This window comes from Eleutherodactylus coqui, chromosome 5 (assembly GCF_035609145.1).
Source record: "Eleutherodactylus coqui strain aEleCoq1 chromosome 5, aEleCoq1.hap1, whole genome shotgun sequence".
Classification (NCBI taxonomy): Eukaryota; Metazoa; Chordata; class Amphibia; order Anura; family Eleutherodactylidae; genus Eleutherodactylus; species Eleutherodactylus coqui.
Genome location: NC_089841.1, coordinates 14,045,834 through 14,062,594, shown reverse-complemented (window position 1 = coordinate 14,062,594; position 16,761 = coordinate 14,045,834). Strand labels below are relative to the sequence as shown.

The window sequence follows — 16,761 nt, the reverse complement described above, 5'->3', positions numbered from 1 at the left end:
TTTGCTAAGATTTTCACAAATGAAAACCTTAGCGGAGCACCAGTCATATACAAAAATGCTCGAGCCGCCCATTGACTTCAATGGGGTTCGTTACTCGAAACGAACTCTCGAGCATCACTGAAAGTTCGACTCGAGTAACGAGCACTCGAGCATTTTGGTGCTCGCTCATCTCTAATAACTACTCCTGTCAGGTCATTATGTCATAAAACATTCCACATGACTTCTCCAACCGGCTGCTGACTTTTACAATATTTGTCTCACCGCTTTTGTATCAGGATGAAGATCTGACCAATATTAATACTACAGACACAAATGTGAGGGGCGATCAGCGGTGTAAAGAGGAGATTCCTACAGGTAACCGCCCAGGTGAGTAGTAACCACTAAATACAGCAGAGAAGAGTCACAGATTCTCTTCAGTCATCGGCTGCAGATAGTTATGTAGATTTATAAGCTCTGGGATCTGTCAGATTTTCCGCTGTATATTCCCCCATTCAGCTGGAGTACAAACTAAATATGGCTGACAATGTGATTGGTTATAGGAGATAACACAGGATGGGCATTTATAATATGGATGGGGAATATATGTGTGAATGAAGCTTCTGTTTTCATTATCTTCTCTTGGTAGTGATTAGGGAAAAGTGTACAATTTTCAAAAATATTACCACATTCCTGTGTGCAAACAGAATCCACAGCATCGGGATATAGACCCAGTTAACAGGATACGGAACGTGGAGATGTAGACCCAGTGTTACAATGTCTACGTCGGGGTCAGTAAAGTCACAGAGGTTCACTTAGTCCAGATAATAGTTCAAGGTCCTCTTTATTTTCCTTATTTCCAGTAATAACAAGATGACCCAAAGAGAACAGTGGCCAATGGCGGCTTATGAGCTTAGTGCAAAACGGAACACAATATAAACCGTAACCTAAGGCCCCAGCTATATATTATGGCCTTTACATCCAAGACTAGCTTGCAACAAATGTTGATCAGGAACCCTCAGAAGCTGCACTCACTTCCAGGCTCTGACCCTGACTGTATGGCCTTGCTGTCTTTTATGTCCAAGTTATGAGCTAAGTGTTTTCAGCTGAGCTCAGTGGGACCCACAAGAAAGTCCCGGACTGGATCCCTACCACACGCAGGCTAGGTGTCTAGGTGAGATATACACTTATTTGTCCACATAGCCCAATGCCCCTTTCTTTCCCAGCGCAGCTTTACCCATCAAACAATGTAACCGTGACAAGGCATCAGCATTACCCTGAGGCCGGCTTCACACTGGCAATAGCCTATCTTGTGTTACGAGAGTGAGTGAAAACGCTTGAAAATGAAACCAATGATTTTCAATGGTTTCATTCTCATTTGCAATGCCTTCACTGCACACTAGCAGCGCTAGGTTAAATCTCCCATTGAAAGCATAGAGAGTGCATAGCGCTCCCCTAACACAGTTGTGACAGCTGTGGCAGAGATCCGCGATGCTATCCCATTGCTTTTAATGGGGCCAGCGCTGCTGCTGCCCCATTGAAAGCAATGAGTTACAGGCAATGCAACTTCTTCACTCTAGCATTCTTCTCCTTTTTTTGATCTATATCAAGGCGGTTTGATCCAATACCAGCTTAAACTCTCCTCCTTGGAGATAATATTCTCAGACCGAAGCATCAGTTTGCACTACAAATTCTTTGGTATAGTCAGGGTTAACTAATACTGGCTGCTTGCATGAAGCAGACTTCAGGCTCTGAAAATCCTTCCATGCTGCAGGAGTCCATGTCACCATTATTGACTTCCAACCTTCAGTCAACGGTGCCGCTATGGAGACAAAATTTGGCAAAACCTGTGGTAGCACCCTTTGATGTCCAGGAAAGCCCTGATATGCATCTTGGTTAAAGGTCTCAGCAAACTCTGTATGACCTCCACCTTATTAACTTGAGGCTCGATTACATCTCTGCCAATAATGTAGCCAAGGTACTTGGCTTCCTCCAAGCCTACTGCGCACTTCTCAGGGTTTATGGTAGGTCCACATCCTTTATGGCATCCACGATGGCCTTTACTTTTTCAAGGTGACTTTCCCAATCTGAGCTGTAAATAACCGCATCATTAAGGCATGCCACGAAATAGCCACCATGGGGCCTCAGAAATCGGTCCATAATCCTTTGAAAGGTAGCAGGTGCCCTGTGTAACCCAAGTGTCATGTTTTTGTGTTGAAACAATCCCCATGGGTGGCGAAAGTGGTTTTCCACTATTTACCAATATCGTTTTGTGAGATCGAGTGGTAAGGTACCTGGCTTTACCTAGTCCCTCAATCAGCTCATCCACCCTTGGCATACGGCAAGCATCAAACTTGGTGGTTTTGTTTGACTTTCTGAAGTTCTTACAGATTCTCCAAGTGCCATTTGGTTTAGGAATCAATACAATGGGGCTCTATAATGTAATCATGTGTTTAACCTCAGTAGCAACTGGCTTTCTGTACAGTTTGAGATTTACTTTTAGCCCAGGTTCAGTTATTATGTCATGCTTTATAACATGGATGCGATCTGACAGGTTAGAGAACAGGCTTTTGTTTCGCTGCAGAAATTCCTTAGCTTCTTGCTGTTGGCTTGCTGAGAGCATATTGCCTATCCTGACCACCGGAACGGGTGGATGTGGCTTTACCTTCTCAGCCCCCAAGGCCCCTAGAGATCCTCTATCTTAATTAAATTGACATGATCATTTTGGTATGGCTTTCTTTTGCCCAGCTGGTGTACTTTATAATTTACCTCCCTGAGCTTCTCTATGACCTCATAGGGACCTAAGAAATTTACTTTGACTTTGGGCACCAAAATCAGGATGCAGCCTCCAGGGTAAAAATTTCCAACCTTCGCAAACTGATTATACAACCTGTTTTTGGCGTCTTGTGCCACCTGCAGCTGTTCTCTAACAAAAGGCATTACCGTAGCAATGCGGTCCTGCATTTATTCCACATGCTCAATAACACGTTTATAGGAAGTAGACCCTGTTTTCCATGTCTTTTGGTTGTGTCTAGTATACTGATGTCCTGCTGCGGACTTTACTATGGGCCCCACTAGATCCCTCCCAATCCTTTCAAAGGGTACCTCGATAGTAGGGAGAGGCACTAGGGGGCTACGAAAGTATGATACAGGAGCAGACATCTGACATGTGGGGCAAGAGTCACAGTATTTTTTTATTTCACCATAAATTCCAGGCCTGAAGAACCTCTGCAGGACTCAGACTTGCGTCTCATCAGTCCCCAAGTGCATGATTATGTCTCTTGTCCAGAACCTTATATCTACATGATTTAGGTATGACCAGCCATTCAATAGTTTCCCCATTATTTTTAGTTATTTTATATAAGAGATTGGAAAAATGGGGAAACTGTTGGTCAGCCGTGGGTCTTACAGTATGACACATATGACCACAACATTCTCTGGAAAAGCAGCATCCAGACGGGTAAGAGTGTAGTGACAAACAGACTTGGATTGCTTCTGCAGCCTTTTGGGGACGGCTTGGCAAGTTAGTAATTGGACTGGGTTCAGAGCCATTCTACCTCCATTGCTGGTGGCCTATCATCATGAGCTCCTGCTCCTCGCTCTGAGGTCTACTGTTGGATTGTGATTTGCTTTGCACCAGTGTCTTAGGTTTGTTCACATTGGCATTGGAGGTTCAATTTGAAAGCCCTGTCACTGAATTCCACTAAAACAGTATGTAATAGCGTTCACAGAAACATGGATACAGCAGTCTGACACGGCCTCCTCTGCTGTATTGTCTTACAATGGCCTGCGGTTTTTGCATAACCCAAGACTGAAGAACAGGCATGGCAAAGGAGTAGGTACCCTTCCCTCTCCACAATGCACCTTCCAGGTCATCCCCCCCGGTACCCTCACTCAGTTTCCCATCGTTAGAGGTACATACCCTACGACTTTTCCATCCACTCTCCATGCGAGTAGCAGTTATCTACTGCCCCCCAGATCCCCCTGCCTGTTTCTGGATCACTTTGCCGACTGACTCCCCCACTTCCTCTCCTGCAAAATCCCAACCCTCTTCTAAGACAACTTTAAGATACCCTAAATGACTCCATCTCCCCATCTGCCTCTCAGCTTCTGTCTCTCACAAATTACAGCCTCTCCCACTCACGGGGATGGCAATACTTTTGATCTGGTTTTCCTCCATCTCTCCTCTGCTTCCCACTTCACTAATTCTCTTCTTTCTCTCCCGGACCATAACCTCCTCTCTTACTCTGTCAAGCTCCTTAGTATCTCCCCAGACTCTCCTACCTACCATACGTACAGGAACCTTCAGGCCCTTCACACCCTGGACTTCACTGAGTCCCTACAGTAATCGCTGTTCCCTATTTCTCTCCTCTCTTTCCCCAGCTTGGCTGCCACTTATTACAATACCGTTCTCAAACATGCCCTGAATGAAGCAGTTCCCCCTTGACTCAAGCCATCTAATGCAGGCAACCCTGGCTCACATCTCAAACGTGCTTCATCCGGTGGTGCTGTAGGTGCGCTGAATCACTGTGGAGAAAGTCACAAAATTCTGCAGACTTTTTCCACTTCAAATTCATGCTCAGAACCTACAACCTCGTCTTCCACCACTCCAAACAAATCTACTTCACCTCTCTTGTCTACTCATTATCCCACATCCCTAAATGTCTCTTTGACACTTTTTATTCCCTTCTCATCCCTAAATTGCAGCCCCCAGTGACGGATCTCAGTGCTGAAGAGCTGGCTGCCTACTTAAAGAAATAATCTCCCAATCCCAGACTAGCCCCGACCCCAGTCTTTTCAGTACTGCATCCAGCTCTTGCTCACTCTCTGTACTCAACCCAACAACGGAGGAAGAAGTCTCCAGATTGCTTTCCTCAGCTCGCCCCACCACCTGTGCTAGCAACTCTCTTCCCTAAAATCTCCTCCGGTTCCTCTCCCCGGTGGTCATCTTCCACCTCACCACTATTTTCAAACTATCTCCCCTGCGCTTGAGGGGACCCAGAGGCCATCCTCTGCCATATACAGGTACACTTTCAGTTCGCACTGTCGGCGGCCACGTGATTTGTGCGGTCTGGCTGACAGGACGAGCCAGAGACGAGATTAGGAGAAGGGAGGACTCAGAGAGAGGACAGGGAAAGAGGAGGGAGGGTGGGGGAAGGAGAGGACACAGACTCACGGCACAGCACGGCATCAAGTAGAGCAGGGATGAAGATGTCATCTTCCTGCTACTTCCCTCCTGCTGACACTGTGTACAGCTACTCTCCTCACCAGAGAAGTAGTCCGGGCCCCGGGGTATGTATGTATGTATGTATCTATCTGTCTGTCTGTATGTATGTCTTTCTCTGTGTCTGTCTATCTATCATGCCTGTCTCTATCTATCTCCTATCTATATATCTTCTCTCTATCTATTTATCTACCTGTCTCTCTCTGAATCTCTCTCATATCTATTTATCTCTCTCTCTCTCATATCTATCTATCTATCTCTGAATCTCATATCTATTTATCTCTCTCTCTCATATCTATCTCTGAATCTCTCATATCTATTTATCTATCTATCTCATATCTATCTACCTTTCTCTCTCTCTCTGAATCTCTCTCATATTTATCTGTCTCTTTCTGAATCTCTCTCATATCTATCTCCTATCTCTCTCTCTCTCCTATCTCTCTCTCTCTCCTATCTCTCTCTCTCTCTCTCTCTCTCCTATCTCTCTCTCTCTCTCCTATCTCTCTCTCTCTCCTATCTCTCTCTCTCTCTCTCCTATCTCTCTCTCTCTCTCTCTCCTATCTCTCTCTCTCCTATATCTCTCTCTCCTATCTCTCTCTCTCCTATCTCTCTCTCTCCTATCTCTCTCTCTACTATCTCTCTCTCTCCTATCTCTCTCTCTCTCATATCTATCTATCTATCTATCTATCTATCTATCTATCTCCTATCTCTCTCTCTCTCCTATCTCTCTCTCTCCTATCTCTCTCTCTCTCTCTCTCTCTCCTATCTCTCTCTCTCCTATCTCTCTCTCTCCTATCTCTCTCTCCTATCTCTCTCTACTATCTCTCTCTCTCTCTCTCATATCTATCTATCTATCTATCTATCTATCTATCTATCTATCTATCTATCTATCTATCTATCTATCTATCTATCTCTCTCTCTCTCTTAGTCCTCATGTCCACTTGCAGGCACGGATTTCACTGCTGAATCCCGCAGTTTAATCTGCGGCTGCCCGCGGCCATGGAGAGGGAAAGTACATTATACTCACCTCTCCGCACGCTGCAGGGCTCTCCTCTGTGCAGGCTGAATCTTCTTTCTTCCGGCCGGCAGATGTGCCCAGCACGCCAGCAGCGTGCTGCGCGCATGCGCCGTGCACACCATTTAAAAAAAAATTCTCCTGCTCTCTCGCATATCCACGGCACAGGCCAAAAATAGCTGTGGCTGTGCTGTGGATACAGATGGCTTCAATGGAAGCCACAGGAGCCGCGTTGCGGTAGATCCGCAGGAAAATGAAGCATTCTGCGATTTCTTCCCATGCCTGCAACCCGCACGCCGGGAAGGAATCCCATTTGCATGATTTTAGTTACCCTACAGATGCGAATGCATCCCTATCGACAGCAAGACACACGGATCTTCCTTGCAGGGCCATGTGCGAATTTTATAAATAAAATCCGCACGTGGACATTGGCCCTCAGGTATAGATACGGAGGGAGGGGTGAAAAGGGCTCGGGGGGGCCCCAAGCTGAACTTTGGCACCCGGGCCCCTGAGCCTTTAAGTACGCCCCTGATGCTATCATATTTCCACTGCTAAAGAAACACCAACTCTTGACTTGACCGATGCTGCCAACTACCAACCCATCTCAAATCTCCCCTTCATCTCCAAATTATTAGCGCTCCTGGTTTACTCCCGCCTTTAAGAACTCTTTTCTTGACCTCCAACAGTCCGGCTTCCGCCCTCCACACTCGACAGAAACTGCCCTTACAAAAGTGTCAAACGACCTTCTGAAAGCTAAATTGAGGGGCGACTACACCCTACTGACCCTCCTCAATCTCTCCGCAGCATTTGACACTGTGGACCACAAACTCCTCCTCAAAATGCTTCAATACATCGGGCTAAAGTACACTGCGCTCTCCTGGTTCTCCTCCTACCTGTCTCACCGCTCATTCAGCATATCCTTTGTATGCTGTACCTCCTCTCCTCTTCCCCTTGCTGTTGGGGTCCCACAGGGCTCAGTCCCCTCCTCTTCTACATCTACACAGCCTCTATTGGACATACCATCAGGAGGTTTGACTTTCGGTACAATCTCTATGCTGACGACACCCAGTTACACACATATTCCCGTGACAACACAGCACCATTCTTCCAGAATGCCACCGACTGTCTGTCTGATGTCTCTAACACTATGTCCTCTCTCTACCTAAAACTAAACCTCTCAAAGACTGACCTCCTGGTATTTCCACCCTCCATTAACCGACCTCATCCTGACATCTCCATCTCAATGTGTGGCACCACCCTAACTCCTAGACAACATGCCCGCTGCCTTCGATTTATATTTAACTCAGATTTTTCCTTTACTCCCTACATTCAATCTGTTTCCCAAACATGTCACCTCAAGAACAATCACAAGAATACGCCCTTTTCTCACCGCGGACACGCTAAAAATGCTCACTTTTGCCCTCATCCACTCTAGACTTGATTATTGCAACTCGCTGCTGATCGGCCTCCCTTGCGCCAGACTCTCTCCTCTCCAAACCACCATGAATGCTGTTGCCAGGTTCATCTTTCGGTCTAACCACTACTCGGACGCCTCTGCCCTGTGCCGGTCAACTTCAGAATTCAATTCAAACTCACCACCCTCATCCACAAAGCTCTCCATAGCATCACGCTGCCCCATGTTGCATCCCTCACCTCAATCCAACACCCAGCCCATGCCCTCCAATCCGCTAATGAAATCTGATTAAGTGCCTCTTTAACTCCAACCTCTCATTCTTGCCTCCAAGACTTCTCCAGAACAGTATCAGTCCTCTATAACGCACTACCCAAAACTATCCAGGCAATGCCTGACACACAAAATTTCAGGCGTGTTCTAAAAACGCACCCCTTCAGGGAGGCATACCATATCTCCTAAACCAAACCCCTCTTGACAACATGCTCCCTGTCCTACTGACTGCAATCTCTGCTAGCCGTAATCAACCACCCCCCTGCAGTCATACAGATTCAGCCATTATACGTCTCAATTTCACCATTGTCTATATGCATAACATCAAACACTCTCCACCTCGCCATACCGTGCACATGTCCAGCCCCTTTACCTTCTGTATCACCCCATTATCTGTAGTATGTAAGCTCGTTGGAGCAGGACCCTCACCTCTCTGTCTCCATCAAATGATTACTAGATGTAAGTGCGGTTTTGTTTTTTGTTCCCCCTGTTTTGTAAGCGCTACAGAATATGTTAGCACTATATAAATAAATATTATTATTATGTAATAGCATATACGGCATGCTGTAAAAAACATAAACCTTGCGGACCCTATTATACCTAATGGGGGTCTACTCAGATCTGGGATAAGATAGATCTGTTCAACCAGGAGGTGCCATTTTCCTGCTCCCTGAACAGCACAGGAAGACTGAACCCCATTGTTCTGACATGATTGAGCCCCTAGTCAGTTAATAATTGTATTTTGCTGCATGAGTTGAAATTTGTTTGTAAATGTTTATCCAAAAATGTTATCAAATGTCAATGTAATTTCTAAGCTTTATGTTATTCAAAAAAATGATAAAATTGGTTTTACTCTTGGCAGATGGCAGTATCAGGAGCTCAGAGGAAAGTATGATATCTGCAGACAATTGTGGTATCACACATGATACATATGAAGACCTTGCCAAAATCCCAAATATCCTCTCAGCCCTTCACAGCAAAGATCTATCATCTGATCCTCTTATACAGGTCCCATCTTCTGATTCATCACAGACAGATAAGCAGAAGAAAAGTCAAAGAAGGGGAAAATATCAAAAAGCTCACAAAGGGGAGAAGCCGTATTCATGTCCAGAATGTGGGAAATGTTTTTCTCGGAAATCACATCTTATTACACATCAGAGAGTTCACACAGGCGAGAACCCATTTTCATGTAAAGTTTGTGGAAAGTGTTTTAAGCAAAAGTCAAATCGAACTGCTCATGAAAGACGTCACACAGGGGAGAAGCCATTTTCATGCCCAGAATGTGGGAAATGTTTTACTGGGAAATCAGACCTTCTTACGCATCAGAGAAGTCACACAGGCGAGAAGCCATTTACATGTCCAGAGTGTGGGAAGTGTTTTACTGGGAAAAAAAATCTTCTTAGACATGAAAGAAATCACACAGCGGAGAAGCCATATTCATGTTCAGAATGTGGGAATTGTTTTATTTTGAAATCACATCTTATTACACATCTGAGAATTCACACAGGGGAGAAGCCATTTTCATGTACTGTTTGTGGAAAGTGTTTTAAGCAAAAGTCAAATCTAACTGCTCACCAAAGAAAACACACAGGGGAAAAGCCATTTTCATGTCCAGAATGTGGAAAATGTTTCATTTGGAAATCAGATCTTCTGACACATCAGAGAATTCACACAGGAGAGAAGCCCTTTTCATGTCCAGAGTGTGGCAAGTGTTTTACTGGGAAAAAACACCTTCTAAGACATCAAAGAAATCACACAGGAGAGAAGCCATATTCATGTTCAGAGTGTGGGAAATGTTTTATCATGAAATCACATCTTATTGCGCATCACAGAATTCACACAGGGGAGAAGCCATTTTCATGTTTAGAATGTGGACTTTGTTTTGCATGGAAATCAGATTTTGTAAAACATCAAAGAAGTCATACAGGGGAAAAAGCATATTTATGTTCAGAGTGTGGGAAATGTTTTATGGTGAAAGTGGAGCTTATTAAACATCAGAAAATTCACAAAGGGTAGAAGCCATGTTCAGAATGTGAAAAACATTTTACCCAAAAATTAGCTCTTGTACATCTAAGAATTCACACAAAGGGTCATATTCATGTACTGTTTGGGAAAAGGTCTTTAACCAAAACTTCAGTTTAACTTATTATCAGAGACGTCACACAGGGAAGAAATCAGTTTCATGTCCAGTTTGTGGGAATTTTTTTTTCTGTGAAATTAGATCTTGTCAGACATAAAAGAAATTATGGGGGAAGACATTTTTTCAGAATGTGGGAAACATTTTACCTAGAAACTAGCTGTTGTTGTACATCCAAGCACTCACACAGGGGAAAAGTAATTTTCCTGTTCAGAATATGGCAAATGTTTCAATGAAAATTGAACTCATTTGACAACAGATTTTTCACAGGGGGGGGCAGTAAAAGTCTAACTAGAAAATTCAGCCCTATTCACAGGAAAGACTTATGCTAAAATAATAATCTTTATTAGAATAATTTAAAAAGAGACAGTAGACTCAGGGCACAACACAAAACAAAGAGTTGGGAAGGATGTTGCAGCCACTCAAGGGTGGTCAAGCCACCAGGTGGCAGCGCCTCCGACCAACCTAGGACAAGACGTCGTTAGCTACAAAAATACTCTTGTTAGAGAGATATACTTATTGGAACTAGAACTATGGATCATGTCACTGTATGGGAATGATAAATCCTCAACCAGAGGATAAGATGATCATACACTTTGTTCAGATATTTCAGTCAGACCGAAACTGATGATGGTGTCACGGTCACGTCTCCATATGTAGCTAACGCAACAAAATACTTAGTAAGGACTTGCGTGTCTTAGTGCAAGAACTACAGAATTTTCTCACTAGGTACACTATTCTTAGGTTTATTGCATCACACTTTTGGTCTCGGGTTATTGCGTCGTACTATAATCTCGACGCGTTTCACCACTTCGTAAATGTGGATCATCAGGAGTGATAGTACTAAATAAGTCGTATAATTTGCAAAGATGAATCACTGTGCTCAAGGTGAAGAGCCAAGTGATGTATATCAAAGTTGTGAGTCCTAGATGCAATATATGCTCATGCTAATGCCTATGAACAAAAGGTAAGACGGCTTCTAGAAAAAGATGCAACAAGCCGAAGTCTCCTTTTGGGGGAAATCGATCCAGTATATAAGCTGAGACCAATCTGATTATCTCACTCTCACAGACTTAAGCATTCCATTTATGCCATTGTCAAAAAGTAGCTTGGAAGTCTGGGAGTCAATCCTAACACTCGTTGGCTAGCACCGAAGGCTATATACGCCTAGAGTCAATCCTCCTAAAGTGCCAAACTGCCCAGTTAGAATCTGTAGGTAAAAGCTGGTCTCTTTAAAGGCCCAATCACCCCAGTCAAAAGGTCAAGAATAGCGAGGTATACAGCATAGATCGTCTCCAGTGAACAATCAACTTGCTGAATACCTTTAAACATATCTTGTCTATATATAACGTATATCGCTGTTTATGTTACCTTCTTGCATGTATCACATGTAGCCGTTGTATAATCCTCCTTCGTAGATCCCTAGTAGAGATGAGCGAGCATACTCGCTAAGGGCAATTACTCAAGCGAGCATTGTTCTTAGCGAGTACCTGCCCGCTCGGGAGCAAAGATTCGGCTGCCGGCGCAGGTGAGTGGTGAGTTGCGGCAGTCAGCAGGGGAGCGGGGGGGGGGAGAGAGGGAGAGAGAGATCTCCCCTCCGTTCCACCCCGCTCTCCCCTGCCGCTCCCCGCCCTCCCCAGGCACCCGAATCTTTTCTTCCGAGCGGGCAGGTACTCACTAAGGACAATGCTCACTCGAGTAATTGCCCTTAGCGAGTATGCTCGCTCATCTCTAATCCCTAGCCTTAGAGTAGCCTTTCATCTGATTGCGTTCTATAATCATTATGACACGTTGTCTCCTTTTGAAACCCCTTTCCTCTTCTTAGAGAAATTAATCCCGCAGTTCTTGCAGATTCCTGCATGAAGATGATACTTTTCCTCTTTCCTGGTGACCGCTCACCGTATCTGTTACCCATAACTCAGAGGAATTAGGAAAATTCCTTTTTTCTGTGTTTATGTGCAGTTTGTTGGCTTTGTACCAAAGAATCGTATAGAAGGCATCTTGTGTTACTCCACATTTTGTCACTTGCAATGACTGTTGTAAACCATTGAATGCATCCAGTAAAGCATATACTGTATATCCGCCATCAGTCTGCGGTCTCTGCTTCAAGCACCAACAGTTTATTATTTTTATATGAAAAATGACGCACTTACAATCTCTCATTTCTCTATATAAATAATGACTAAATCTTTATTTTAATACAAAACCAATCTTCATATGGTTCCGTCACTTTAGTATTTGCACCAAAGCTTAAAGGGGTTGTCCCACGCCGAAACGGGTTTTTTTTTTTTTTCAACCCCCCCCCCCCCCCCCCGTTCGGCGCGAGACAACCCCGATGCAGGGGTTAAAAAAGAACACCGCACAGCGCTTACCTGAATCCCCGCGCTCCGGTGACTTCTTACTTACCGGTTGAAGATGGCCGCCGGGATCTTCTCCCTCCGTGGACCGCAGCTCTTCTGTGCGGTCCATTGCCGATTCCAGCCTCCTGATTGGCTGGAATCGGCACGTGACGGGGCGGAGCTACACGGAGCCCCATTGAGAAGAGAAGAAGACCCGGACTGCGCAAGCGCGTCTAATTTGGCCATTAGACGGCGAAAATTAGACTGCAACCATGGAGACGAGGACGCCAGCAACGGAGCAGGTAAGTGAATAACTTCTGTATGGCTCATAATTAATGCACGATGTACATTACAAAGTGCATTAATATGGCCATACAGAAGTGTATAGACACACTTGCTTTCACGGGACAACCCCTTTAACCCTTTAGTGATGCAGTTTTTGTTGGACCTGAGGACACAACGATTTTGGGGTGATTTTGATATAAGTAAGTCATTACAATATCAAATATAACAAAATGATCATTTATAAATGGAAAATTTTCCTCTTGTAGGGAGGCTCTAGTTCCCTGTTGTACCACCTCTAGCTTGGATATAAGATGTGATACCGGTGGGCATGGAGGCTCTAGTACCCTGTTGTACCGCCTCTAGCTTGGATACAAGATGTGATACAGGTGGGCATGGAGGCTCTAGTACCCTGTTGTACCGCCTCTAGCTTGCATACAAGATGTGATATGGGCAGGCATGATGGTTCTAGTACCTTGTTGTACCACCTCTACCTTGACTACAAGATGTGATATGGACAGACATGGAAGCCTTAGTACCATGTTGTACCGCCTCTAGTTTGGATACAAGATGTGATGTGGATGGATGTGATGACACTCTAGTACCCTGTTGGTCCGCTTCTAGCTTGGATAGAAGATGTGCTACAGGTGGCCTTGGAGGCTCTAGTACCCTGTTGTACCACCTCTAGCTTGGATACAAGATGTGATACGGGCAGGCATGGAGGCTCTAGTACCCTGTTGTACCACCTCTAGCTTGGATACAAGATGTGATACGGGTGGGCATGGAGGCTCTAGTACCCTATTGTACCACCTCTAGCTTGGATACAGGATGTGATACAGGTGGGCATGGAGGCTCTAGTACCCTGTTGTACCACCTCTAGCTTGGATACAAGATGTGATACGGGTGGGCATGGAGGCTCTAGTACCCTATTGTACCACCTCTAGCTTGGATACAAGATGTGATACGGGTGGGCATGGAGGCTCTAGTACCCTATTGTACCACCTCTAGCTTGGATACAAGATGTGATACAGGTGGGCATGGAGGCTCTAGTACCATGTTGTACCGCCTCTAGCTTGGATACAAGATGTGATATGGGCAGGCATGATGGTTCTAGTACCTTGTTGTACCACCTCTACCTTGACTACAAGATGTGATATGGACAGACATGGAAGCCTTAGTACCATGTTGTACCGCCTCTAGTTTGGATACAAGATGTGATGTGGATGGATGTGATGTGGATGTGATGACGCTGTAGTACCCTGTTGGTCCGCTTCTAGCTTGGATAGAAGACGTGCTACAGGTGGCCTTGGAGGCTCTTGTACCCTGTTGTACCACCTCTAGCTTGGATACAAGAAGTGATACGGGCAGGCATGGAGGCTCTAGTATCGAAATTGTACCACCTCTAGCTTGGATACAAGCTGTGATACGGGCAGGCATGGAGGCTCTAGTACCCTATTGTACCACCTCTAGCTTGGATACAAGATGTGATACGGGGGGCATGGAGGCATACAGGTTCTGTATGGTATCCTGCAGCATATTGCTCCACATTTACTGTACCTGAGCCTCTAGATTGTGCAAACTCATAGGCTGTCAAAGTTGATGCCCCAGATGGTCTGATACATGTTCTAGTAGTGATAAATCTAGTGACCGGGTAGCCACGGAAGTGTGACAATGTTGTGGAGGCTTCATGTGACCCCTTTGTGGGTGCAGGCAAGCATTATCCTGCTGGAAAAGGCCTCTTGGAAGCCCTGCCATGGGATCCAACACATGTGGCTGCAGGATGTTCTGCACAGATTGTTGAGCTGTCATTGTGCTTTGCACTACTACTGGGAGTGACCAACTATTGTATGCAATGACCCCCAGACCATCACACCAGCAGTGGGGGCAGTGTGCCACTCCACAGCAAAGACAGGATTGAGGCGCTCACCCTAAGGTCTCCAAACACAAATACAGCCATCGGCCGTTTCCAAACTAAACCTGGATTTGTCACTGAAGACAGCCCAGTTCCGCTCCACAGCAGTCCAGTTTAGTTGTTCATGACACCACAACAAATGGAGATGATGGTGGGTGTCAAAGGCAGTACAACTAAAGGGCACAGTGAAACCAAATGCCCCCCAGCCAAGTGCCTGGAAATGGTCCTGACAGACATAGGGGTCTGTAACACCTGTTTTTGGATAGTGGACAACAAAACAGAGCTGCTTGTGCTTGTACTGTATATATATTTTTGCATTGCTCGGTTCAAAGTTCCATAACTTATTTTTCTTTTTTGATTTTCCCAGCAGTGGAGCTCTGTGAGGGTTTGTCTTTTGTGTGACAAGCTGTAGTTTTTAGTGATCCCATTTTGGGATACATATAGCATTTTGATTACTTTTATTACATTTTTGAGAGAGCTGAATTACCAAAAAAAGCATTTTGGCTCAGTTTTTGAGATTTATTTTTACAGTGTTTGCCCTGCAGGATAAAAAATGGGATCAATTTATTGTATGGGTTATGGATGCAACAATACTAGAGATGAGCGAGCACCAAAATGCTCGGGTGCTCGTTACTCGGGACGAAATTTTCGCGATGCTCGAGGGTTCGTTTCGAATAACGAACCCCATTGTAGTCAATGGGCGACCCGAGCATTTTTGTATATCGCCGATGCTCACTAAGGTTTCCATTTGTGAAAATCTGGGCAATTCAAGAAAGTGATGGGAACGACACAGCAATGGATAGGGCAGGCGAGGGGCTACATGTTGGGCTGCATATCAAGTTCACAGGTCCCACTATTAAGCCACAATAGCGGCAAGTGTGCCCCCCCCCCTCCCAACAACTTTTACTTCTGAAAAGCCCTCATTAGCAATGCATACCTTAGCTAAGCACCACACTACCTCCAACAAAGCACAATCACTGCCTGCATGACACTCTACTGCCACGTCTCCTGGGTTACATGCTGCCCAACCCCCCCCCCCCCGCGCGCGCGCACGACCCAGTGTCCACAGCGCACACCAAAGTGTCCCTGCGCAGCCTTCAGCTGCCCTCATGCCACACCACCCTCATGTCTATTTATAAGTGCGTCTGCCATGAGGAGGACCGCAGGCACACACTGCAGAGAGTTGGCACGGCTAGGCAGCGACCCTCTTTAAAGGGGTGGGGCGATAGCCCACAATGCTGTACAGAAGCAATGAGAAATATAATCCTGTGCCACCGCCATCAGGAGCTGCACACGTGGGCATAGCAATGGGGAACCTATGTGCCACACACTATTTATTCTGTCAAGGTGTCTGCATGCCCCAGTCAGACCGCGGTTTTTTATAAATAGTCACAGGCAGGTACAACTCCGCAATGGGAATTCCGTGTGCACCCACAGCATGGGTGGCTCCCTGGAACCCACTGGCTGTACATAAATGTATCCCATTGCAGTGCCCTGGACAGCAGAGCTAACATCAGATTAAATGCAGGTGGGCTTCGGCCCACACTGCATGCCCCAACCTGACCGGGGTTTTTAATTCATAGACACAGGCAGGTACAACTCCCTATTGTGAAGTCCGTGTGGACCGACAGCATGGGTGGCTCCCTGGAACCCACCAACGGTACATAAATATATCCCATTGCAGTGCCCAGCACAGCTGAGGTAATGTCAGGTTTAATGCAGATAGGCTTCGGCCCACACTGCATGCCCCAGTCAGACTGGGGTTCTTTAGAAGTGGACACATGCAGTTACAACTCCGTGTGGACCAACAGCATGGGTGGCTCCCTGGAACCCACCGGCTGTACATAAATGTATCCCATTGCAGTGCCCTGGACAGCAGAGCTAACGTCAGATTAAATGCAGGTGGGCTTCAGCCCACACTGCATGCCCCAGTCAGACTGGGGTTCTTTATAAGTAGACACAGGCAGGTACAAGTCCCTATTGTGAAGTCCGTGTGGACCGACAGCATGGGAGGGTCCCAGGAAGCCACCGGCGGTACATAAATAAATCCGATTGCATTGCCCAGCACAGCTGAGGTAATGTCATGTTTAATGCAGGTGGGCTTCGGCCCACACTGCATGCCCCAGTCAGACTGGGGTTCTTTAGAAGTGGACACATGCAGTTACAACTCCGTGTGGACCGACAGCATGGGT

General features: G+C 45.7%; 2 protein-coding genes across 2 annotated transcripts in view; both read left to right on the top strand.

The window, feature by feature from the left end:
* Window positions 1-16,761, top strand: part of LOC136629015 (oocyte zinc finger protein XlCOF22-like) — a 49,723-nt gene that overhangs the window by 10,386 nt on the left and 22,576 nt on the right. The window lies entirely within an intron of this gene.
* Window positions 267-10,299, top strand: LOC136629046 (zinc finger protein 300-like). The gene is made up of 2 exons (XM_066605169.1): window positions 267-366; window positions 8,762-10,299. Exon 2 carries the CDS (start codon window positions 8,791-8,793, stop codon window positions 9,913-9,915), a length of 1,125 nt encoding a protein of 374 aa, XP_066461266.1. The 5' UTR covers window positions 267-366; window positions 8,762-8,790; the 3' UTR covers window positions 9,916-10,299.